This window comes from Callorhinus ursinus, unplaced genomic scaffold, assembly GCF_003265705.2.
Source record: "Callorhinus ursinus isolate GAN/ISIS: 27379988/994484 unplaced genomic scaffold, GSC_fseal_2.0 scaffold18, whole genome shotgun sequence".
NCBI lineage: Eukaryota > Metazoa > Chordata > Mammalia > Carnivora > Otariidae > Callorhinus > Callorhinus ursinus.
The window spans coordinates 18,110,564-18,136,676 of NW_027397080.1; the positions used below are offsets into that span (position 1 = coordinate 18,110,564).

At 42.4% G+C, this 26,113-nt stretch overlaps 1 protein-coding gene across 1 annotated transcript in view; it reads right to left on the reverse strand.

Annotated features, from left to right (window-relative positions):
• Nucleotides 1-26,113, reverse strand: part of MACO1 (macoilin 1) — a 58,395-nt gene that overhangs the window by 4,667 nt on the left and 27,615 nt on the right. Inside the window, exons 7-10 of the mRNA XM_025856579.2 lie at nucleotides 9,000-9,158; nucleotides 7,501-7,683; nucleotides 5,002-5,122; nucleotides 853-1,027 (exon numbers count right to left, since the gene is read on the reverse strand). Coding sequence (XP_025712364.1) covers nucleotides 853-1,027; nucleotides 5,002-5,122; nucleotides 7,501-7,683; nucleotides 9,000-9,158 — 638 coding nt within the window. The remainder of the gene's footprint in view (nucleotides 1-852; nucleotides 1,028-5,001; nucleotides 5,123-7,500; nucleotides 7,684-8,999; nucleotides 9,159-26,113) is intronic.

The window sequence follows — 26,113 nt, forward strand, 5'->3', positions numbered from 1 at the left end:
CCCCCCCCCCCCCCCCCCCCCGGCAGACTGACAGGGCTCACTCACTCTCTTACTTTCAGCCTCTGCTCAAATGCTCCCTATTCAAAGGCTCTTCCACCATCACCATGTGGAACCCGCGCCCCCACGGGGACACGCTCACGCATCCTGCCTGACACTGCTTCACTTCCATCCCCACACCCATCAGCATCTGCTCCACTCTGTGCTTGCTTGTGGCTGCCTGTCCCCTCGGGGGACCTCACAGTGCCTGGCACACAGTAGGCCTCGGGAAAGACCTGCTGAGTGAACAGCCGGCTCTCTAGAGGCTGCTCATTTGTAACCACGCGGAGCCAGCTGCGGCTCGGAACACAGCTTCCGTGGCCTGGCCCAAGTGGTTTCTTCTGCTTCCAGGCCTCTCTGCCCCTTTCCCCCCTACACTGCTTCTTCACTGGGCTGACCCCTGCTCATCCAAAAGCCAGCTCAGACATCAGTTCCCCTGGGAAACAGCCCTGTCGAACTCCCACACGGGCTTGGTCTCTGCTTCTTCCTCTGTTCCCACAACCTCGTACATACCGCAGCACCAGCACCTTTTGGTGGCTCTGCAGCGCTCTCTTTCTTCAACAACACCATGAGCTCCTTGAGCACAGAAACTCATACTCTTCTCTGGATGCCCTGCACTTGACATACTCTCATCTCAAAATATGTCTGCAAAATGAATTAATGTGATGATTCCTAAATATCAATGTTGGGCACTTCTCAAACCACTTAAAAAGAAAACTGAATGCCTTTGGCTCTGAGCTCTAAGGGACCTCTGCTCCCTGCGCCCCTGTGCATTCTTAGCCATACCACTTCATCTGGGGCCCGCAGCTCTCCTACCTTGGGCAATCTCGAGCTGTCGCTTTGCATCCCCCAGTGCAGAGAACAGGTCCAGCTTGATTCTCGTCTCTGCACTCAGACTGTTCTCCAGGTGCTGTGTTTTATCTTGCATGGCCGAGAGGGCTGACATCAACACCTCCGTGTCCTTCTCATTTTCCTTATACTTCCGAAGCTCCTATCAACATCATCAAAGCAGCAAGATGTTACAAGATAGTTTTGGCATCGATGTCTACAAATTAGCCTGAAATCACAAATAAAATCCCGCTATTACTGACCTGGCCCCTAGAATACAGAATCCTGGTGTTTCACGGGTTAAGACCTCACCACTTAGATCCCTCTAAGTGCAAAATGTATTTATATAATGGTATGACATACAAAAATATTTTAGTAGATAAATTTGACTATGTTGGGCTGTTTCTAGTAACAACAGACTGTCTCCAAATGAAACACTTCTTACAAGCCTAATTCAGAAGAACCACAGAGAACTTGTTCCATGCTCCCAGATGCAAATGTTGCTGTGATCAAATTTGCCAAAACCCTACTCTCAACCTGCACTAAAAATTATAAAAGTGTTCATTATTTTGACAGGACGTACTGCAGAATAAGCCCACTTAAAACGTCTGGTAATGTAGCCCATATATATAATATATATTATATATTAATATATATCATATATTTATTTCATATTATATATCATATGTAACATATGATATATAATATATTTATTTAATATATAAAATATACATTTAATATATATTTTAATACATATTATATATGTGTGTGTGTATATATGTATATGTATATATATATACACATACAGGTATTTTAATTTTTTAAGAGAGAAATCCAAACATATTATAGAGAATTTAGAAATATATTAAAGTTCAAGGAAGAAAATGAAAATCACTCAATATCCTGACACTGAAAAACCATATATTTCCCTTTAGTATTTTATAAGCATATGTGTATCTTTTAGCATAAATGAAATCATACTATATGTAGTTTTGTATACAGTTTTTAAAAAACTCATATAATCTCAACGGTTCTTTGGAAATGTAATTTTTAATGGCTGTTATAATATTCCTACTTACATGTATCATAATTTATGAAACAAATCTCCCTTTGTTAAGGTTTTTTTTTTCATTTATATACCATTATGATGAACATCTTCGTATATCAATCATTGATGAGATTTTTAAATATTTATCTTAAGCACGAGTTGTAAAATGGGAAATACTTAAAAAGTATATGACCCTTTCCAGAAAGTTATACTTCCACCAGCAATTATGAGGCCTGTTTCATTCATCCTCACCCAGGCTGATATTATTATTTAAAAACTCTTTGCTAATTTCACAAGAGAAAAGGGAAACAAAAGCAAAAATAAGCTACTGAGACTATACCAAAATAAAAAACTTTTACAAAATGGAAAGGCAACCTACTGAATGGAAGAAGATATTTGCAAATGATATATTCTGCAAAGGATTAATATCCAAAATATATAAAGAACTTATACAACCCAACACCAAAAAAACCAAATAATCTGATTAAAAATGGGCAGAGGATCTGAACAGACATTTTCCCAAAGAAGACATAAGATGGCCAACACATGAAAAGATGTTCAATAACACTAATCAGAAAAATGCAAATCAAAACCACAAAATCATCTCACACCTGTTAGAATGGCTATTATCAAAAAGACAAGAACTAACAAGTGTTGGTGAGGATGTGGAGAAAAGGGAACCCTTGTGCATTACTGGTGGGAATGCAAGCTGGTGCGGCCACAGAGGCTCCTCAAAAAATTAAAAGTAGAAATACCATATGATCCAGTAATTCCACTACTGGGTATTTACCCAAAGAAAACAAAAACACTAATTCCAAAAGAGATATGCATCCCCATGTCTATTGTAGCATTATTTACAATAACCAAAATATGGAAGCAACCTAAGTGTCCATTGAGAGATGAATGGATAAAGAAAATGCACACACACACACACACACACACAATATTACTCAGCCATAAAAAAGAATAAGATCTTGCTATCTGTGACAACATGGATGGACCTAGAAGATACTATGCTAAGTGAAATAAGCCAGACAGAGAAAAACAAAGATACGATTTCACTGATATGTGGAATCTACAAAACAAAACAAAGGAACAAACAAACAAACAAAAGCAGAGACAGACTCAAAGATACAGAGAGTTGGTGGGGTGGGCAAAATGGGTGAGGGGGAGTGGGAGGTACAGGCTTCCAGTTACAGAATAAATAAGTCAAGGGGATAAAGGTACAGAATAGGGCACAGAGTCAATGGTACCAGAGCACCCTAGGGTTGTAGGGTGACAGACTCGCTCGGAGCAGAGCACGACATACAGAGCTGTGGAATTACTATGTTGTACACTTGCAACTAATGTAGCATTGTGTGCCAAATTTACTGCAATTAAAAAAAAAGAAACAGAAATTTCACAGGAGATAAATGATGTCTGATTTTAATCTACAGGTCTTTGGTGATTGATGAGGATATATTCTTATCAGCCATTTATTTTTCTTCTGTGAATTATTTTTTCATATTCTTTACATATTTTTCTGAATATCTGAGCTTTACTAAACAAATTTTATGAGCTACCTACCTATCAAGAGTATTAATTCCTTATATTTGTTCAGTATCTGTACGCTCTGCCACTGATTTTTTTTTCTTTCTTTCTTTTTTTTTTTTTTTTTGCTTTATGATTTCTTCCGTTATTTTTGTTTAGAAAGTCTTTCCTGGTTGGGGTGCCTGGGTGGCTCAGTTGGTTAAGCAACTGCCTTCGGCTCGGGTCATGATCCCGGGCTCCTGGCTCAGCGGGGAGCCTGCTTCTCCCTCTCCCTCTGCCTGCAGCTCTCCCTGCTTGTGCCCTCTCTGTCAAATAAATAAATAAAATCTTAAAAGAAAGTCTTTCCTGGTTTCAAGATAAAATTCTAGTTCAAAGTAAAATGCTTCTCTTTTCTGCCTATATTCAACTCCATCTGAAATTTCTTTTTGTATGGTATGAGATGAGCTTCTTTCTTTTTTAAGATTTATTTACTTATTTGAGAGAGAGGGATAGCAAGAGAGCACGAGCAGGAGGCAGAGGGAGAAGCAGGCTCCCCGTGGAGCAGGGAGCCCGAGGCGGGGCTCGATCCCAGGACCCTGGGACCATGACCTGAGCCGAAGGCAGACGCTCAACCAACTGAGATACCCAGGCGCCCCATGAGATGAGCTTCTAATTTTATTCTTTTTTTCTAGTTATCTAACTGTTCTGAAGCCTTTTTCTGACCAGTCCTCACTGTTCCCATCCATTTGTGCTGCTACTTTTACTGCAGACTTTAGGCTCTGTCTCTGGCTCTGTCCTACCCCACTGACTTGCCCATAATTCCCTACCAGTTCCATGTGATTCAAATTACTGTAACTTCATGGTATGTGACATCACTTTTAAATGTCCCTTTGGAGAACCAATGCCAAATACCGGGCTAAGATACACACCGCCCAGCAGTTGTGTCCCCAGCACTGGCCGCTTTCCCCATCATGCACTGCTCAGAATTGCAATCTACAAGACTGAGAGCCATTCAGAACAGTCAATTCCCTGGCGATGGACAGAGCGTTAGGGCTAAGAAGAGATGCAAAAGCTCCAAAGCATACTAATCTAGCCTATAACCTGAAAAAGTGAAATGAATCTACAGTAGGTCAAATTCTGGTATAAACTGTGTCAAAAGACTGTCAACATTTCTGGTTGTATTAGAATCTGGCTAATTAAATACGACTTGAATGAGCTGGACAAGGCTAGAGCTCTTTTTTTTTGGTCATACAGAGATTTTCAGATGCAGTGGGATTTGGCCTATTATCAAAAGGCACCATCTCAAGGCTCCTGGGTGGCTCAGTCGGTTAAGCAAAACCATCTGCCTTCAGCTCAGGTCATGATCCCAGGGTCCTGGGATGGAGCCCCGTGTCAGGTTCCCTGCTCAGTGGGGAGTCTGCTTCTCCCTTTCCCTCTGTGTACTTGTGTTCTCTCTCTCTCAAATAAATAAAATAAAATCTACATAAAACAAAAAGACACCATCTCCACATCGCAACACTGAGCACACAGCTAACAGAAGGAGAATCCAAGTAGGAGAAAGTTTTTCGTGCTCCCCATACCTGAACTTTCAGTTCTAGTTCTCTGATCTGGTCTTCTTTCACCTTCATGTCCACCGTGAGCTTCTTGCCCTCTGCTTCTAATTCTCTGATCCGATTCCGTAAGGTTTCGGTGCACTCCCCCCTTTTGCAAAAGAAGAGAAGGAAAGAAAGGGATTTAAAAGACCAGAGGTTTACTTATGCTGCAAGATTGGTATTTCTCTTATACTCCAGAGTCTGTCCGGTTTTAGCTTTTGGCTCAGTCTGCTCATTCTCTGTTCTTTGATAATTTCAACAATGATCTGAAACAATTAATTGGGTATCTAATATGAACCAGGCACCAAGTGAGGTACTTTACCCATTCTGCCTTCTTTGCAAGGGTAGGATATATTGTCCCATTTTCCAGAGAAGAAAACTAAGACTACACAGATATAATACCAGTCCAGCCTCACCTAGCTGGTAGGTCACAGAACTCCAGGGATAAGAACTGAGGCTTTCCAGCTTCCCAACGCAGCAAACTCCCCCCAGGCCACGTGACCTGAGATAGTACCCGGGAGCTGAGCAAGAAACTGGATGTGTACTATCTCCAGCAGGGGGCAGTGAGCTAAAACATTTTTCACTTTTGAGGGTCTATGCCTTGGAAAGTTCACCCTTCTTGAGTCATGAAGTTGCCAGAGCTTTAGGTTGCTTCTCAGGGCTGTAAGAAGGACAAACTAAAAAAGATGGATGGCAATAGCCAGTCCAAAGCTGATTAACCGTTTAGGTTTCAGAAACAGCTAGATGGAGAAGGTAGGTGTCTTCTGCCTACCAAAAAGGAAGTCCAGTGAGGGACTTACACCTTGAGATTTACTTGAGAATAAAAACAGCCTCTACCTAAGTGATGGTAAACAAGGACCATCAAAGGATAAGATCAAAACAAATAAGCTTGACTGGAAGCCAAAGGGAGTCAGGGAAGAGATTAAAACCAATGTACTGATTCTCAGGCATAAGATACTGAACAATATGGTTAAGGAACTGTCATATCCTCCTCAGTGGACTTTTTTTCAGGTTAGGAGGTGCTGGATGAATTAAGGACAGCACAGGTCACACACGGATGACTGTTCAGAAAAATCTCCTGCAAGCCTAAGTGTGCTTCAGAAACATGTGCTTTTTACTAAGAGGTCTGTGCTTACAAATTTTTAAAGGAATGAACAAACAAAACCCCCACATCCTAGGCAGGCTAGTGAAGTGTCTTGTGAGTCTGTCTGGATGCTGATGGGCCAAGTGAGCTCAGCCATCTGCACTCCAGAGTTGGCTGGGGGAGGCAGGAGCCCAGAGGAAGAAAGAGTTCTCTCTGGCTGTTATTTCCTTAAACGTGAAATGATGATCCACCAGTTCTTCTACCAATGCCAGAACCCAAAAGAAGGCTTTTAACATGCCACATACAAAAAAAAAAAAAAAAAAAACTTAAGAATTACAGTAGAATTATATTATATGGAGGGTGCCTGGGTGGCTCAGTCAGTTAAGCGTCTGCCTTCGGCTCAGGTCATGATCCCAGGGTCCTGGGATCGAGTCCCACATCGGGCTCCCTGCTCAGCAGGGTGCCTGCTTCTCCCTCTGCTCATGTGCTCTCTCAAATAAATAAAGTATTTTTTAAAAAGAATTATATTATATCGATACAAATTACGATAAAAATTTAAAATGAAATCAATCATAATGTAACCTCACTCTGCAACTATAAAACCATAACTGACCCCCACCACACAGATGGACTTCGCTAGTCAAACAAAACAAAACAAAACAAAACACAAAGAAAAGAAAAAGCCATAAAGTGAAGGCTCTTAAGCCTCTTAAGGATCTTCCCTCCTTGCTGGAATTCAGTTTCTGGAATACTTGAATACTTTTCAATGGTATAGAAGTAGTCCCCAATTCCCAACCCTCCACAAATTCAACGATGTCTAATAATGACTTATGGTTTTGTTTTTTTCATCTTTTCCAGCTCATGTGACAGTTTGCTGATACCTGACAAAGACAGGAGCAGTCAGTCAGCCCATACAAAGGACTTGGGCAACCAAGATTCTCCTTTTTTCTATTTTAAGATAAAAACTTCAGAAACACATACACCTGAGAGTAGAGAGTAAAGACAGTTCTATAAAGGGCATGAAATTCCAGACTGGAATCTCTCCAAGTGTTTAGTAGTTGTTGGCCACACAGAAAGTGACCGGAAACCCTTTAATGAGCAGCACTTTGCCTCCTGGGTGTGGGAGGCATGGTGACGCCCTCATCCCGCTCCCTAGATGAGGTCACTGAGGGACGAAGCTGTTACAAGACCGCGCAAATTGAACGGCTTTGGCCATCTCAGGAAACAGTACTTGGTGGCAACCTATCAGTGCGTGATGGTTGTATTTCAACTCTGCCCGAGGCCTCAAACTCCCATGCTGGTCTTGGGTCTTGGTGCAAGGCAGGCCCACCTCAGATGCAGCGCCAGGAGCGGGGTGGGGGGTCGGGGGGGGGAGGGTCGTGGGACGAGCAGCACAGACATACCTAGACGCGGCAGCAAATGCAACGGCCCGGGCAGCAGTAGCTTCTTCCAACTTCTTCCTTTTTTTCTCCTCCATTAATTGCTTTTCTACAAAACTTCGGGCTTCCTGCTCAGCTTTTAGCTTTTTCTCCAACTGGCTGATATTTTGTTTGTCTTTTTGCTTCATTTGCACAGCATTATGTAATCTATATGGAAATGATTATCATACAGAGTTTCATCATCAGAAATGCCCACTAAAAACCCTAGAGAAACGTGGCTCCTCTTTTGAACAGCAAATCATAAATGTCAGCTTCCAGAGTGCCCGGGAGAAACATATTGTCGTTATTTAACAATTCCTAAACACCAACAAGCTGCCTAACAACATACAGAATAAGACCTAGCCTTTGCCCTACTATGGTAAGCAATCTACAGAAGGCGATCCAGGAAAAAAGGATAAAACAAGTTTCTATCAGAGGGAAAGACAGCTGTACAACTAATTCTAGTTGTGCCCCAAAGCACCGTGAGAGAACCAGAGTAGATCAAAGAACTACCGATGGAACCAGCCCCACAGAAGCCAAGGTAAAGGGTGGGATGGGGAAGGTTGTTCTTTGCCTGAATACTGTCATGCTGCAGCCTTCCTTTTCCAGCTGTGAGACGTTTTCTCAAAGTATCCCAAAATAGACCCCGGAGTTAAGAGTCACAAGGTGCTTAATTTCAGATAGAAATTTCAGCCATATTCCCTTCCCTGCCTACTACCACCCCCAGCTTTCTATATCAGTACAAGGTGAGTTCATCTCAGAATATCAGCGTAAGGTGAGATACCCTCTGTCAGTGCAAGCCATCACGTGTGCACGTCAGAAGCAATGGAGAAGTTACGTGCTTATAATGCTCTAGCTTTGAGTTGTGTTCCTCAAGCATGTTGAAGGACTCTTCTTTCAATGGGGAAAGCCCAGAGCCTATCATAGTAATCATTACCCCAGGCGCACACTGCTGAGAGATTAAAAAAAAAAAAAAAAAGATCGATATTGAGTCAAGAAGTAATTCCAGGATGAATCAATGGGAAGCATAAACAAATTCACATGGAAGAGCTGGCTTTTGGCTTGCCTCTTCAAATAAAATCAAAGTTCAATGTCAGTTTTTAGTTCCAGATATCAATAAATAGAGTCTTTTCCTCTGGAAACTTTCATTCAAAGGAGGATTTTCAAATTGTGGCAGAACGACTGCTCGTCAGTTTTACTTATAGTATCACAAAAGCTCAATGACTATTTTAAACTAAGAGAAGAACTTAATAAATGAAAAAAGAAAGAACAGTAATATTAATAAACTGTTGCAATGAAACAAGTTTTTATAGATTTTTGTAACATGTTGAATATCTGGTACTACATTAAAAATTTTAAACATTTCATTTAAAACCCCCTCTGCCAGGTCCCTTTGTCATCACATCTTTTGCTCCAGTCCCTGGAAGCCACAGGAACAGTGAGGTCACTTGGCTCGCAACCAAAGGCCCACAAGGCGCACGTACTTGTTCTGCAGCAGCTCGTTCTCCTGCCGGAGCTGGCCCATTTCAGAGCGGATCCCCCGCTCGGTGCTGGAGAGGGAGCTGATCTGACTGCGGAGCTCCTGTTCGACTTGTCTGCTGGCCTGCAGGTCGGCCTTTAACTTTTTAATGTCTTGTTCCAGCCTAGGAGAAGGAGAAATGTGGCATTTTCATCATCAGGGAAAGGACACCCACAGGGCTCTGCGGGAGACCCTGGCTGAAGTCCAAGACTTGCCGGGGGCGGGGTGGGGGGGCCCCCGCAAAAGACCCCTCTGGCAGCTCCGGCCAGCACCACGACTCCCTCCCGTCTGCAACTGGCTTTTCACTGAGTGCTTCTTTCTGCCTGCGTCCCCACCTCTTCCCACCGCCAGAGAGTAACCTGATTTCCTCCGCATGTTGTGAGCACCAACAGCTGAGGTGCTTGTGAATTCCTGAGCTGCTAATAAAGGAGGGACAGGCAGAGAGAGGGTGGCTAAAGGCGTGGGAACCCCAACACATACACACCCCCACACACCCCCACCCCGGTGACTCTCCTACGCCTCTCAGCAAGGGAGATGTATTAGCAATGGCCCGCTCACGCCCCACTGGCTCTGAGGTATCCTGATACACCGGAGTTTACCGTCTCAAGATTCCCTTCCACCGCCGGCCCAGAGGAGAGGAGTGTCTAAGGCAGGCTTGGAAATTGCTAGCATTCTTGCTACACGATGTTCACACCTCTAGTGACTGTGACAGAAGAGCTCATTCGACTCAACAACAGTGCAAATAGGAACAAATGACATGCTCTGAGAATCGTAAGAAAACTCCATCTGTGAACTGAAGCCTATCTTTTCTCTTCAGTTCCTTAACCTCTGTTCCATCTATTTTCTTTTAAAACAGTAACAGCTCCATTTTAAGCGCTATGTTTTGGGGAGCTATTATATGCGCAGGTAGGACTGAAAAGGGTCAATAGAAAGTATAAAATCCAGACTCTCTTCATGAGAGGGCTTTATAATTTCACTAGAGGCCCACAAATGGCGACTTAAAGTGGTGAGACTGTAGCACGAGGAAGACCGGATCGAATACACGTGAGAAGGAATAACAACTAATACTTAATGAGGACTTATGGGCCCCGTACTGTTTGTTCTACAGGCCAACGGTATGAACTCATTTAGTCTGCACAATTGTGGGCCAGGTAACAACTGGTTACTCCCGTTCTTACAGATGAAGAGGTCTAGATTCAGGAAAGGCTCCAGCCTTCCAGAGCCCACTCTCTTCCCCAGCAGGCTGAGCCGTGGCTATGTCACCCACAGCGGGGGAGGGGGAGAGGTGCCACAGGAGCTCCGACAAGAGAAGGTGGGAATTAGGTTGGGCCTGTAAGGTTGGGCAGGATTTGAAGAAGAAGGGGAGGAGGGGGCAATCTAAACAAGGTGACAACATGCTCAAAAGCTCAAAAAAGTAAGGACAGCCACAGATATTTGGGCACGGAACAATCAGCCTGGCCTCTGAGGAAGCCGTGTCCTCTGGGAGCAGAATGACAAAGGGCAGAATGGGTCTGGTGGATGTGACTGTGGAGAGCACTGAAGGTCAGGCCAAGGATGGCTGCAGGTGGGCCTGAGGAGGTACGCTTTCTGATAAACAGGCAGGCAAAAGGCAGTAGGCTCTGATGAGACCCTATGCATGTCGTGAATCCAACATACCAACAGAATCGAGATTTCTGGAGGGCAGTGGTCACCTCTCCTTGGAACTGCCAGCCCCATAGACTTCAGTCCTTACAGACATGTTTTATTAAGCCCTAAGTCCCCAGGGCCCACCACAGTGAACAACACTTACTAAATATATGTTGTCTGGCCTCCCTTGGAAAATCAAAGAGAGGCTTTATTTACTGATCTACCTTTAGTCAACTGAAACAAAATCTCAAAAACAAAAAGGCATAACACATCGATGGTCATTTCCCAAGCTCCGTAGCCTGTCCCCCTGTCCAGTGCCCAGGAACAGACAAGAGACCGTATTCCAGAAGCACTGCCATGTCTCCTGACATAGCTCACTCCCCAGGGAAGGGTCACAAGTCGACATCACGCCACACTTTCCCTATTGCCAGGGTTATTCCAGTTGAATGCACTCCCAGAACTGCTCTAAACAATTACAGACTGGCATTTGTACTATCCCCACACCACCCCTCATTCACCCGAAGTAACCCAAGGGATATTTTCCAAAGCAGGTCGATGCTGTTAGGTTATCCCCATTAAGAAGTTTGGCTAAAAAACATGTTAGGTTATTTATCTTTCTGGAGAAGTTGATTTCACAGTCTGAGGGTTGAATTTTTAGTAGAAAGGGTGAGCTTAAAGATGAGAATAGGGACTTAGCATGGTTTATAATGGGGTTTAGGACCAGGATTCTAGATTCAGCTCTGGTGCCAAGTCCACGACCCTGGGCAAGGCATGTAACCTTCCAAAACTCAGTTTCCCCATTGTAGGCTAATGACCTCTAAAGTTCCTCCCAGCTCGGTCTAGGGTTTCTAGGCCTGACACACTTACTGCTGGCTGCTGATCTGCTTCCTCAGATTAGCAACCTAAGCTGTATCATATGCGGAGGCCCAGGAATCAAGTTCCATACAACCAGTCGACTGGGGCAAAACACTGCCACAGTTGGGAATGAAAGAAAAATGAAATCTGCAGAGGCTAGATGTCAATAATTTTGCAGTTATTATTTAATCTATAAGGGCCAATTTTCCTACCCTGAACTAAGAATAATGACAATATTCTGAATGAAACTTTAGAGCTCCTTGAAAAATGTAAAAACTCAAAGACTTAATGCAATTATGAGAACAAAAAGTACAAAGTACCTTGAGTGTAACTTCTGGAGACCACAGAACCCTGAACAAAAATATACTTTCTTAGGTAGGATTGTGAAATTTTGTCAAAGACAATACAACAAAAATAGAACGACGTGGTTACCAGGGTTATGAAAATTCATAAGATTTGTGCCCTTTCGTGAACGTGTGTTACACTTCAATAAAAAGCTTATTTTAAAAATAAAATAACCTAATTTCACAAGACAGAGAAGTAAAATTAAAATGCTTCAGGATTTTCATAACTGCCATTAATTTTGTGAAACTCTGAATTACTGTTCCCCAAACAGCTGAGGCAAACTGGGGAGCTAACACTGGCATCCCCAGTTGAAGAAACACCAATCTGGGGGAACACTGCATGGTGACACACAAGATAACTTCAAGTGCTAAATGGAAAACTCTCAGGAATTTTAAAAACGTATAAGGGGCAATTATGCATTGTCTCCCAGAGAAAGCATTAATTTAACCTTGCATGTTCACTATACTTTAAATCTTTCCTGAGGTAGGTGGTAAAATGATTTACAATCCCTTATTAGATCTATTTTTATTGCAAAAATGACACCCAGTCCAGGTTAAACACTGCATACAACAACAGAAACAACAGAAAAGTAAAAATATAGAATGGAAATGTCAGTAATTTGGGGTGCCTGGCTGGCTCAGTTGTTAAGCATCTGCCTTCAGCTCAGGTTATGGTCCCGGGGTCCTGGGATCAAGCCCCACATCGGGCTCCCTGCTCTGCGGGAAGCCTGCTTCTCCCTCTCCCTCTCCCCCTGCTGTGTTCCCTCTTTCACTGTGTCTCTCTCTGTCAAATAAATATATAAAATCTCTAAAAAAAGAAAAGGAAAGAAAAGGTCAGTAATTCTTAATCTCATTCAGACAGAAGCACTCACTAGTCACATTTGGTTTACTTCTGCATGCGTCTTCTTTCTCTTTCTTCGTATGTGTCAATATTTTTTAATATTGGTGAGAGAGTACCACATATGCAGTTTGCATATTGTACACACCTTTCCGCACCATCAGAAATTGTTCTGTTTTGTTTTCTTAAGTAGGCTTCGTGCCAATGCAGGGCTTGAACTGACAACCCTGAGATCAAGAGCCGCGTGCTTTACCGACTGAGCCAGCCAGGCGCCCCTAGAAAATTTTCATAAATAATTTAATTGCTGCGTAATATTCCACTGTGTGGATGCACTACACAATCCTATTTTCTAAGATATATTTCAATTTTTGCATATGTGCAACAGAAAAATGTACACAAGTTTTAAAAAAAGAATTATGTGAATTAGTAAACTGAATTGAACCAAGCCAGTCAAAGTGCCAGGAACATTTATTAGACAAATAACTACTGCTTGTCTTAATGGTATTACTTAACCCTTTGGTGCTGAAGGTCAATACTTCCTAGATAAAATGCAGATATATAATCTATTGGTGTGAGGCACCAAGAAGTACTGATTAAATGGTGTTAGAGGTTAATGCAAAATCTTCAAATGTATTCATGGGATTTTATTAAAATGTCAATAGCTATAATCTGAATCAGCAGCGAGTGGTCAGGAAGAAAATGAGGCAGAAGTAACAGTTTATAACCCTTAGAACCGATTTCTGTAAATAGGGATCAAAAGGAAGGAGGAAAGAAAACGCACCCACAAGCTCAGACCCCTTTTATCAGAGCTAAATCCTACTCTCTTCCTTACACAAAAGGTGAAGGCATAAAAGGGAATTTTACTCCAGAAGAACTACACTCTCATCCCCCAAAAAAGAAAAGAAAAAAGAAATTGGGCCAGACAGATCTTAACAAACTTGGTAAGGCTCAGGAAGGAAGTAAATGCACTTCCTGCTTGCCCAACTCCTGTGGAACCAGTTTTCACCCTTACAAAGTCTGCCCAATGCTGTTACCACTTGGGATCCAGACAGAGCCCCTGGCAAAGCTAGAGTCTGTGTGCCTAACCAATACGTCCACTTGTGCCCGATTAGACAAGCTAAGGTTGTAACCAACCCAAAATGTTACCTATGAGGTCCAGACACCTTTCCTAGCCACTTTTATTAATAATTTTAAAAGACAGCACCCTACTTGTAACCTGTGAAGCAAGCTCTGACCCCCAGCAGACTACCTCACTCACGGGGGTGGGGTCATTCAGAGCAGCCCTTCCTCAGGCCATCACAGCCTTCAAAGCCCAATTAACTGTCAAGGTGAGGATCCCTCTTACCTGCTCCAAACCTGAACTCTTATCTCATTTTCTCCCTCATCCCACTCAACTAGGGTAAGCAATCATATGAATGTTTGATAATTATTTAATATCAAGAGGAAAGATTTACATTTTAATAAGGGGTAATCTCCTAGATGACCAAAAGAATGAAGCTCAAATGTTAGTCTCCCAGGCAGGCTAAGGAGCAAAAGTATCTCTGAGTATCTTGAAGTACATACACCTGGTAGTAAAACAAAGTACAGTATTCAAGTGTCAGCTTTTAGTTGAAAGGGGTATTGTTTTGAAGTATCTGAAAAGGTAGGGAGATATTTGTGTCTAAATGTTTGTAATCCTTATCTTCTGTGAATTACTTGAATTACAACCCACAGTACTATGACTTCATTGAAGGTGTACAAGTCTCATCAATGGGTACTGCCAATAACTTCAGGGTTTTATAAAAGCCTGAGGCTTTATGAGGCTTGACTGATAGCTCAGAAAACTTCAAGGCTTTGGGGCAGTAACTTTCCCTAGGAAGTTAAGTCCTGCAAAAAAGAAGGAGATCTTTTTTCAGCCAGGACTTCACCTAGGGATGACTAGGTTCCCCAAATACTCTATGAGTCACACTCCATACCCACTCCAGAAAACTACCTAAGTGTATATTTCTAGAGCTGCTGGTTTGACCCCATGAACTCATCAGAAAGATGAGGAGCCTCAGCTCTGCTGGTTATCTCTGAACCCTAAAGAGCTAGTGACCGAGGGGCGCCTGGGTGGGTCAGTTGGTTAAGCGACTGCCTTCGGCTCAGGTCATGATCCTGGAGTCCCAGGATCGAGTCCCGCATCAGGCTCCCTGCTCGGCAGGGAGTCTGCTTCTCCCTCTGACCCTCCCTCCTCTCATGTGCTCTCTCTCTCTCTCTCAAATAAATAAATAAATCTTTAAAAAAAAAAAAAAGAGCTAGTGACCAAGAGGCTATAGGCTCTGCAAGACAACACAGAACTGGAAATAACAAGTGTCAGCAAGGATGTGGAGAAAAGGCAACCCTCATGCACTGTTGCTGGGAATGTAAATTGGTGCAGCCACTCTGGAAAACAGTATGGAGGCTCCTCAAAAAACTAACAACAGAAGTACCGTAGGATCTAGTAATTCCACTTTGGATATTCATCTGAAGAAAACGATAACACTAATTTGAAAAGATATATGCACCCTATGTTTACTGCAGTGTTATTTACAATAGCCAAGATACGGAAGCAACCTAAATGTCTATCTGACGACAGATGAAAGGATAAAGATGTGGTTGGTATATATACACACAATGGAATACTGATCGGCCATAAGAAAAGAATGAGATCTTGCCACTCACGACAACATGGATAGACCTAGAAGGTATTATGCTAAGTGAAATAAGCCAAAGACAAATACCATACGATTTCACTTATATGTGGAATCTAAAAAAAAAAACAAACAAATGAACAAACAAAAAGCAACAAAAAAGAGAGAAACAGACTCATAATATTGAGCACAAACTGGTGGTTGCCAAAGGGTAGAAGGTGGGTGAAATAGGTGAAGGGGATTAAGAGGTACACGCTTCCAGTTATAAAATAAATAAGTCAGAGGGATAAAAAGTATAGCACAGGGCATATAATCAATAATACCACAATACACTTATCACAGTGAGCATTTCATAATTATATACTATGTAGTACACCTGAGACTAATGTCAACTATACTTCAATTATAAAAAAAAATACAACCTGGGATGCCTGGGTGGCTCATTCAGTTGTCTGCCTTCAGCTCAGGTTATGATCCCAGGGTCCTGGGATGGAGTCCCACACTGGGCTCCTTGCTCAGCGGGGAGTCTGCTTCTCCCTCTTACTCTCCCCCTCTGTTATCTCCCTCTCTCTCTCTCTCAAATAAATAAATAAAATCTTTTATTTATTTGAGAGAGAGAGACACAGCAAGAGAGGGAACACGAGCAGGGGGAGTGGGAGAGGGAGAAGCAGGCTTCCTGCAGAGCAGGGAGCCCGATGTGGGGCTCGATCCCAGGACCCTGGGATCATGACCTGAGCCGAAGGCAGACGCTTAACGACTGAGCCACTCAGGCGCCCAAATAAAGAAAATCTTAAAAAAATACAACTTACAACGCTCCTTACTCTGTAAGAAAAGGGGCTTTGGGAGATCATCTCCAAATTATACAGCCAAGTGACTGAAAGATGGATGCTTCTAACAAACCCGTCACACCACCCAAAATTACCTACTCCTTGTTTCCAGACATCTTCTGCCTTTAATTATACCACCCCGTTGGGGAGGAATGGCCCCCAATTTTCAAATCGCACTCTTCAAGGCCCAGTGAAAAAATAAAAACAAAAACTAAACAAACTCTCCACCATGAGGTACTGATCTCCAGGGCCCAAAGTTCTCTCTCCCTCCAAAATATGAAAGCCCTAGGGGCGCCTGGGTGGCTCAGTCGTTAAGCGTCTGCCTTCGGCTCAGGTCATGATCCCAGGGTCCTGGGATGGAGCCCCGCATCGGGCTCCCTGCTCTGCGGGAAGCCTGTTTCTCCCTCTCCTGCTCCCCCTGCTTGTGTTCCTGCTGTCACTGTGTCTCTCTGTCAAAGAAATTAATAAAATCTTTAAAAAAAAAAATATGAAAGCCCTTCCTGTTGGTGCTTCGTTTGGCACTAAACCACTGCCCTAGGCTGTTTTTTAATTTGTTTTGGTTTTTAACCTTTTCCTGTGTATGTATCTTATTTCTACAACTACTATACATTCTTTGAAGCCAGGGACTGACTGTGCTATAAAATTAGAAGCTGGAACTGTACTTCTGAAGTTTCTTCCAATCCTTACAGGCCACTGTCTCCAACCCTCACTCTTTGTCCATCTCCCCAGTGCTAAGAACAGGGTGAGGTCTACCTACAGCAGACCGTCAGATTCTTAGTTTAATAGTGGCTGAAGGAGACAGGGGTAAATGGGCGTCTGCTTATCAAGAAGGCAGGTGTACATGAAAAGAATGAATGAAGAGCAACTGCTTCATCCTGGTAAGGACCTAATTCCATTAGGAAATTCCCTGGTATACATTAATCATACGAGACAAGACTTGTTTAGGGCCACCCAGCTGTCTGTGCAGAACATCGAGCTCATACATTAAAGCTCTGTCCCCAGAAGAAATAGTATTTACCCTCTCCACCAACTCCTTCCCCTCTCCCACTTCCAGGTCGTTCTCACTGGCAGGAAGGGCAGCATGGGACATGCACATAAAAACCCGAATGCATCTCATCTTCAGTAAGGCTTACACTAACTTGAAGCTGCCCCAGCATGTTCTACAGACCACATCTTTGGAAACAGTGAAATGAAGCTGCCTCAGGTCTCACTGTGGTCACTACACTTGCTTACTAGACACACCACCCAAAATTACCTACTCAAAAAATAAGCAACAGCTTGATGATTACTAAGTAAAACCATATTACAAAGTACCTTATGTCTCTGCTCCTTAATCTGTCAAACACAAAAGGTAAACACATTCATTTTCACCAAGAATGCAAAGAAAGAAAAGGAATCCTAGAGGGATTCACATAACTGGTCATATAGGGAAATAGAGAAACTGACTTCTCGAAACCCTTCAAGAATAAAGCTATGAGTGCTACGACTAGTATTTTTAATAAGGTCCTTAAAGGATGTGGTCAGATTTGATAGTTTGTATCAAAAGTCTTTAAAATGTTCATATCTATTGATGCAGCATCTCACTCCCTGACATTCATTCAGGGAACTGGAGACATACACAAAGACTTATGTAACAGTGTGTCTGTTGCAGCATTATTTCTAGTAAGAAAGAAATCAGAAACACTTAAATATTCAACAGAAGACTGGCTAATTGTATATTCACGTGTCTGACACACAACCATTAAGGAAGAGTATTTGATGACACAGGAGAATGCTCACGATATAGTCAGTGATAAGGCAAGTTACAAAACATTATACATAGTATGAGCTCCATTTGTAAAAAGAATATGTATGTGTGCAAGAAAAAAAGACTGACAGGATATATATTAAGATAGTGGCTATCTCTTCTTGATCTTCAAAACTGGATATAATCAACATGTAGAACTTATTTTTAACATTTTATTATACACACACATACCCAATAGAATATTACTCAGCCACAAAAGAATGAAATCTTGCCATCTGCAACCACATGGATGGAGCTAGAGAGTATTATGCTAAGCAAAATAAGTCAGAGAAAGACAAATACCGTATGATTTCACTCATATGTGAAATTTAAGAAACAAAACAAATGAGCAAGGTGGGGGGAATGAGAGAGGGGCAAACCAAGAATCAGACTCTTAACTATAAGAGAAGAAACTGACGGTTACCAGAGGGAAGGGGGTTGGGGGGAGGGACTAAAGACGTGATAGGGATCAAGGAGTGCACCAGTCATGAGGAGCACCAGCTCTTGTATGGATGTGTTGAATCGCTCTATTGTACACCTGAAACTAATACTACACTGTATGTTAACTGACTGGAATTTAAATGAAAACTTCAAAAAAATAAAATAAAAGAGGAGGCTGTAATCTGCTTTCCATAGTTTTTCAATGTTCACTGTTACTCTTAGATTTGCCCACGTCATAGGTCAGTTTCAGAGTAATCTGAAAGCCTTAGGGAAAGTCCAACTCTTTCACTTTATAAACTTTTTAGGTCACTCCAGAAAAGGGGGAATTTAACCTTCTGGAGTAGAGAATGCCTCCCTTCCTGAATCTACATCAACTATTTCCCATTCATCAGTTCCTATCAAAACAATAGTTTTTCTAAATCTAGACTCTAGAGCTACAATTTATTGCCCCGGTCTGGCTCCCTCTGGAAAGGGGAGAGCAGACATTGTTCTGACATCAGGCTTCACGGTATACACACATCATAAGGGATGGTGCTGGGAGGTCAGACTCAAAACCAGCTGGCCTGTGAAGTCTGAGTAACCAGCATCCAGGTCCTGAATTTTGGTGTATTTTATGCTCCAAAACACAGTAGAGGAACATCTTGGTGTGGAAGAAGTCACCAGTCCTAGGCACTGGAGAGCTAGGCAGCTCTCTACTGCATGGTTTGAGGAATACCGGAGATCCGCATCCGCCTTCTCACCACAAGGCTTGCTGTCCCCTCTCCCTCTATGTGCTCTGAAAGCCTCACAGTCAGGTGTGAGCATTCAATTAGACTGGGGCAGTCTTTGACTAGGGTGGGGGTGGGGGGGACATCGTCAGCAGGTGCATGTTTTCCAGGAATGCCACAAACTGAAGGAAAGGAGAAGGCAAAAAAAGTCCCATTAATACATGGCGGATTCGTTCATGGGATTTACCAGATATTTCCTAACAGAAAAGTCCTTCCTCTAGGAGTCAAATTTTGATTGGTGGGGCCAGGAGGTGGGAGGGAACAAAATACAAGAATAACAGGAAGGGTCAGGTGCAGAGGTTCCAAACTGGTAAGTCAATTTGGCCCAGAAACCTGTTTTGTTTGACCCTCCTCGACTTTATAACTGGGAGATTTGACACAGATATCTATCTTTGGCATCTCTTCAAAACCTCAGAAGATTTAGCAACACTAGGCCTGCCATTCTCCATGGTGACAACTGGCTGTCCCACTGGAAGGTTATGTGCTCCCAGACTCCCAGGGGCCAGGTGCAGAAGTGAATGCAAATGATGGCACCCTGGCTGCCCCGGTTCGTGCCTGTGCCCTGTCCTGCTCCTGCAGGCGTCAAGTCTGTAACACCAGCTCTTGGGTGGGGGGGTGGGGCGGGGGTCACAAGGGCAACAGTCTTTTCCAGTTCATTATTCTGCCTTTCTTTTTCCAATCTGTTACAATGCTCTACCAAGAGAGGTGAAATGTACCTTATGAGACAGAAGGGCTGTCATTCTTCCCAGAAAAGAGAAACTAAAACTTGTTCTAGTTCTGAGCGTCCTGGCTGGCTAGGAAAAAGGTCTCAGAGATTTGCCAATACTCAATGCCCACACGGGCTGTCAAAGGATTCAAACAGCTAGTTTCTAAATGATAGAGTGAGTAACATTTAAAGAATATAGTTCCTTTTCCCTGGAGTACCTCCCCCTTCAGGGAATCCACCGCTAATCCCCTTAGCTGAAAATCTCAATTCATTATGTGCCAGCAGGGGTACTGACTCAGAATTTAACACAAGGTTTTATAGTAGTTCCTTCTAAATTCTAGAGAGGAAACTTTCCAATTGTCTTAACTAGAAATCCCTGTTTTGTTAGAATAAACTCTTAGTACTCAACATAAAAATGTTTCTAACATGGACTCCCTGCCCCAAATAATTTGTGTTATTTCATAGTTCAGTTACCCATACAATATAATTATCTTCTTTGATCACCTGGATATGCAGACATTAGGTAAACTGCTGACTTAAATTCACTGATGCCTAGTTTCTCAAGAGCTACATGGTTTTCAAGTCACAAACTAGCCCTGTTTAAGTATAAAATTATCATGCTTCTATTACCACATTTATATCTCAGAATATTATAGTTTTAAATCACTGCAATGGTTAATATAAACTTGGAATATATTGTGAATTAATATAAACAGAACAAACCAAGTAAAACCTATAGGTGCCGTAAATATTGTGAGCATGGCAGAAATGGAAATAAATCATGTCTGCTCAGAGGCAATGCTACCCAAACATGAATCAAAAACATTTTTTTCTACAGAGACAGAAAACAAACATGCTAAACTTACTAAACAGAACTATGGCTCTACTACTTATTTTTTCCACTTAATAATTTCCAGATAATTTGATGGCAGCTATAGCCAACATATTTAATTTAGTTAGAACCCCTCACTGCTGAGAGCAGTTCCTCGGAGGAGTTTTCTCTCTTTGTCCCTTGTAACGTCCAGAAATTCTTGAACCTCCTGCACAGCCTTAGAAAATAGTATTGGGTGCCTGGGTGGCTCAATCGGTTAAGCGTCCCGACTCCTGATTTTGGCTCAGGTCATGATCTCAGGGTCGTGAGATGGAGCCCCATGTGGGGCTTTGCACTCAGTGGGGAGCCTGCTTGAGATTCCCACTCTCCCTCTGCCCTCCCAACACCCCCCCCCCCCTCTTTCTCTCTATACTAATAAAATACTCAAAAATAATTAAAAAAATAAATTTTTAAAGAAGAGAAGAGTATTGACAGATACTCAAATTTCAAAACTTCCCAGGAAATACCAAGGAAAGGGGCTTAGGGTGGAAAGTATTCTATTTTTTAGAAATCAGACTGATAACAACCTACTCAGGAACAACAAATAGGGGGACACTGGATGTTGGTGCCTGGCCCGGTCTGATGTAACATTTAGCCTTTCTAATTTCAAAAGCCTCTCTCAGCTGCACGGCAATTCAACTTTGAACTACACTGCACTGCACATACTGAGGCTCAGCTTTTTCTCCCCCCCCTCTTTCTAACATTTTCCCTGCACAAAGCTAATATTCATTCAACAAGTATTTATTATCTACTCTGTGTACCATGGCAAATAAGAGAAAAGGAGGTCCCTAACCTCACTGAGCTTACATTCTATTATGGATTTAACAAGTCTGTGTAAAAATTCACACTATATAGAAATGGGCAATGTAGGAAATAAATGTCCTCTACAATCAACTACAATTGACCACCTGGTAGATACTATTTCAAATAATTTTCTGTGTACCGAGAACTACATCCACCCTTATTTTGTAATGGCCCCATAATATATAATCTGTTTTACTACTTCCGCCCCTTTAACAATCAATCTCGGAGTCTTTCCATTATCGTCATTTAAGATGGGTTTCCATCTTTCAAGAGAATCCTTTGTAACCTTTCCTTTTCACACCACTGTGATTCCCCACTCAGGACTCTTCAGGCCTTTGGGGAGGGCTGCAATGGTCCATAAAAATGCCATCTCCTCTGGGGCACCTGTCCCAGGGACTGCTCATAGGCTCTACCTCCTGAATTGACTGCTCTGTCTTGTTTCTTCCCCATAGTCAGGTCTCAGCTTTGGCATGTATTCTTGCTTTGTGCCTACGATCTTGGACTCCATGCACAGACTCTTTAAAAAAAAGAACAAACAAAAAACTGTCTTCTGTTGTTTTTCCCCGAAGAGCAAGACCACACTACAGAGGCTTATGTAAGTCAGAGGTTATACAACAATCTCAAATGATAGTATTTGGAAGACAAGATTAAATTCAGAAATACAAAATACTGTGAACTGCTCGTCAAACCAAATTTGGGCAATCTGTGCCACCAGCAAGTCCAGTCAAAGGGGAAAGCTAGCTGTTTTTAGCTTTGGCTACTTTCATTCCCCCCCCCTTTTTTAAAGATTTTATTTATTTATTTGAGAGAGAAAATGAGATAGAGAGAGAGAACATGAGAGGGGGGAGGGTCAGAGGGAGAAGCAGACTCCCCGCTGAGCAGGGAGCCTGATGCGGGACTCGATCCCAGGGCTCCAGGATCATAACCTGAGCCGAAGGCAGTCGCCTAACCAACTGAGCCACCCAGGCACCCCTCATCCCCCCTTTTTAAGAGAAATCTAAAATCATAAAAACAAATACAGGTTTATTTGGGCTAAAAGTGGAATGAAGAGCAACGACATTCTGCTTGCCCACCAGCTTAAACCAGAAAGAAAGGAGTCACAAACACACGACAGCCTGCTAAAACACAATACTAATTGATGTACTCACTGATGGACTAGAACATTATATAGCCCATTTAATAAAATATGTTATTATCAATCTATATGTTCCAAAACGATTTCTCTAAGATCCAGATCTGGTCATGTAAGTTAATCCCTGGGCATGAATGTTCAATACTCCTCAGTATAAGTGAATGAATTAGAATTTCTTAAAGTGCTTCTCCATCCCTCCCGTCTCCTCCCTTCCCTCTGAGGCAGGGCCACCACTTGCTTAGAGATTATCTGAAAAATCCTGATACACATTTTCTCCTCTATCTCCCCCTCCCCCGACCCCCGATTTCAAGTCTCCAAATAAGCAGAATTATACGAACAAACTAAAGTATAAGTGACTATATTTTGGTGTGCTTAAAATAACCAAATAAATTTAGAGGAATGAAAGAGTATTCAATATAGTATAGCTTTTCCCAGATTTCCATGTTTCCCTGAAGAGAAGCCTCTCCCTGGCTCCCTTGCTTCAAACTTTCTCCAGAACTTACTCTCATGGCAATGCCCAAACCCCAGGGTCCCAGGCCTCCCAAGCTGTCACCAGTGGCCTCTCCTCAGGATAAGTTGATGGTTACATCCCTGGTCTCAAGTCTTCCAGTTCAGGGCCCCTAGGTTTGCAGGTGACAAGTTAAGCCTACTCCAGAATTACCCCTCCCCGAAAGGGCAAATTCCATGCTCGGTGGTTCTGGGCTGTCTGAACCAGAGTAACTTCCAAGCTAGCTCTAATCAGAATTGAAGTCTCAGAGACTCTGTAAGCTTTCAAGGGTATGAGTGGATAGCTCCTTTATGTTCAGAGATTAAGTACGCCCTTGTGTCTTTGGGCAAGAACAAGAATTTTAAGAACACCTCAGAACAGCATCTCTCTATAAAAAAGGAAATGGATGAATTCTCAATAATTCATGAACTAATAATACATGAATTCTGAAGTTCTAGGCATTTCTTCTATAGATTTTAGCCATGAGAGCTTAAAATCTAGGTCTGGTGCCAATCCTTGAGCCAGCTTTAGTTGTATGTACATTTGAAACAAACAAAAATATAAAGTAGAAAAATAAAACAGGTTGATAAACCTCTTTAAAGCAGTGTGGTTAGAACAAAAAAGGCAGAAGTCAAGAAGAAACTTCGGTCTGGTCCTGGCATTGCTACTGTAGCTTGGTCACCTGGACTAGCCATTTAATCTTCCAGGGCTCCTTTACTTCACTGATAAAAAGAAACGGTTGGGGAGGCTGGTCTAGATGCCTCTGAGAACTCTTCCATCTTCAAAAAAATAATCACGATTCTAAATCCTACTCAGTTTTGTTAAATGCATCTCTGTTCAGCAAACTGTGGATACTTTTCCTTTGTGAATCTTCATACCAGATACTATGCAACTACATTAAAGTCAAAGGTGATCTCTTATTAAGAACAAGAGCTAAAAATAAAAAAGATGAATCTTCTGTCTTGGGTATACAAAAAAGAGACTAGAAATGAATCAAGAAGAGACTTTTGTTTCAACATTTCTACAGAATATGGATCACTTTACATCTTGTAGTCAGTTTTAAATTCTCTTCCTTGACCAGGAAACTGAAACAAGTAACAATCAGCAAGAAGAACTCTCCAGTTTTGGGCTGTATCTGAAAGGGAGCTTCATGCCGAGTGCACACAGAACTATCACCTCTTCTGCTTGCAGGCCCTGAAACTGCGGGAAAGCATCTCAGGTGTCACCCTGACCTGCCCCATCTTCCAGTGACGGCTGAAGGAGCTCACGGTCCGTGCCACGGAATATTCCACATCAAGAGAAAAGAGGGTGAAGCTAAGTTGGCAAAATGATTTCGATATAATTTTTTAAAGATTTTATTTATTTCTTTGAGAGAAGAGAGAGAGCGCGAGCAGGGAGGGGCCGAGGGGGAGGGAGAAAGAATCTGAAGCAGACTCCAAAATGAGTGCGGAGTCTGACTCTGGCTTGATCCCATGACCGCTGTGAATCACAACCTGAGCCAAAACCAAGAGTGAGGAGCTTAACCAACTGCGCCACGCAGGCGCCCCTCAATATAATTTAAGTGAAAAAAGCTAGACACAAAAACTATACAAATGCTATGGCCACAGCGATATAAGTTCAGTTGATGAAAAGAACATACAACAAAATTTTAATAGTGATTCGTGTCATGTGGTGGGACTATTCCCCCTTTTCTCTGCCTAAATTTTCTGTAATTTTTTTGATATTTAAAATGTTTTAAAATTGACCACTGAAAAAAAAATGTAAGCAAATCTCATTCTAATTTACATTATTCCCAGCACTTAGTAAAATAACTGATCTTCCTCATTGCTTTTTCTGTTTTTATCTAGAATTTTTCTCAGGTCAGAATTTAAAATATTTTGGCTACCCACATTACACATCTGTTTCTAAATATCTTGGGTAAAGAGCTTAAAAATCAAGCTGGCAGAAATCAGGTCATTTTGTAAGATGTATTTTTCAAACAAAAAGAGGACTTTGGACTGGCTTTCGCAAGTTCCCAAACTCCTCCTGGGCAGGATCTGACAGGCAACACTTATTCCCGGTTCCCACTTTCCCCCACCTTCCTTAACCTTAGCAGGCTATCAGCATCCTTTTCTGTGCAGGGCTAGACGGTTAATATCTTCACCTTTACAGGCCATACGGCCTCTGTCGCGGCTACTCAACTGCAACTGTAGAACAAAAGCAGCCACAGATGCGGGGTGCCTGGGTGGCTCAGTGGGGTAAGGTTCCCAACTCTTGGTTTCGGCTTGGGTCATGATGTCAGGGTCGTGAGATCCAGCCCCACTTCGTGCTCAGAGCTCAGTGGGGGGTCAGCTTGACATTCTCTCTCTCCTTCTCCCACTGCGCGCCTCCCTACCTTGCCCCATACCCATGCTCCCTCCCAAATAAATAAATCTTAAAAAAAAAAAAAAAGCAGCCACAGACGCTACATAAATGAATGAGCGTAGCTGTGTTCCAGTAAAACTATTTTTTACAAAAACAGGCAGTGGGCCAGATTTGGCCTGTGTGTAGTCATTTGCCAACCTGTGGTCTACAGCACACTGGACAGCATCCACGGGGCTCAGAGGGATGGAGAAAAGACCTGAAGTACTACTTGCTCCTTCTAAGGAATGGCTGTCAAACCTTTTCACAGCCACACCAATCTACCAGAATTCTCTTTGAAAGTGGTACTGATGAATTTTTCCGCCAAAAGTCACAGAATTGGTTCCTCAAATACAGCACTTCTCAACCACGATACCTACGGAATGATACCTATAGAATGTTTTGCAAGTAATTTACTATTAATAATACAGTACTGGTTTTTCAAATGATTTTTTTAAAAACATTTATAAAACAGGAAGCAGTCGATCAGTCTTCTCCCAACAGCCAGCCTGGCCCGTACACAATCCTGGGCGTGTCTGCGGTAGCAAAGGGCTCGTGTACACAC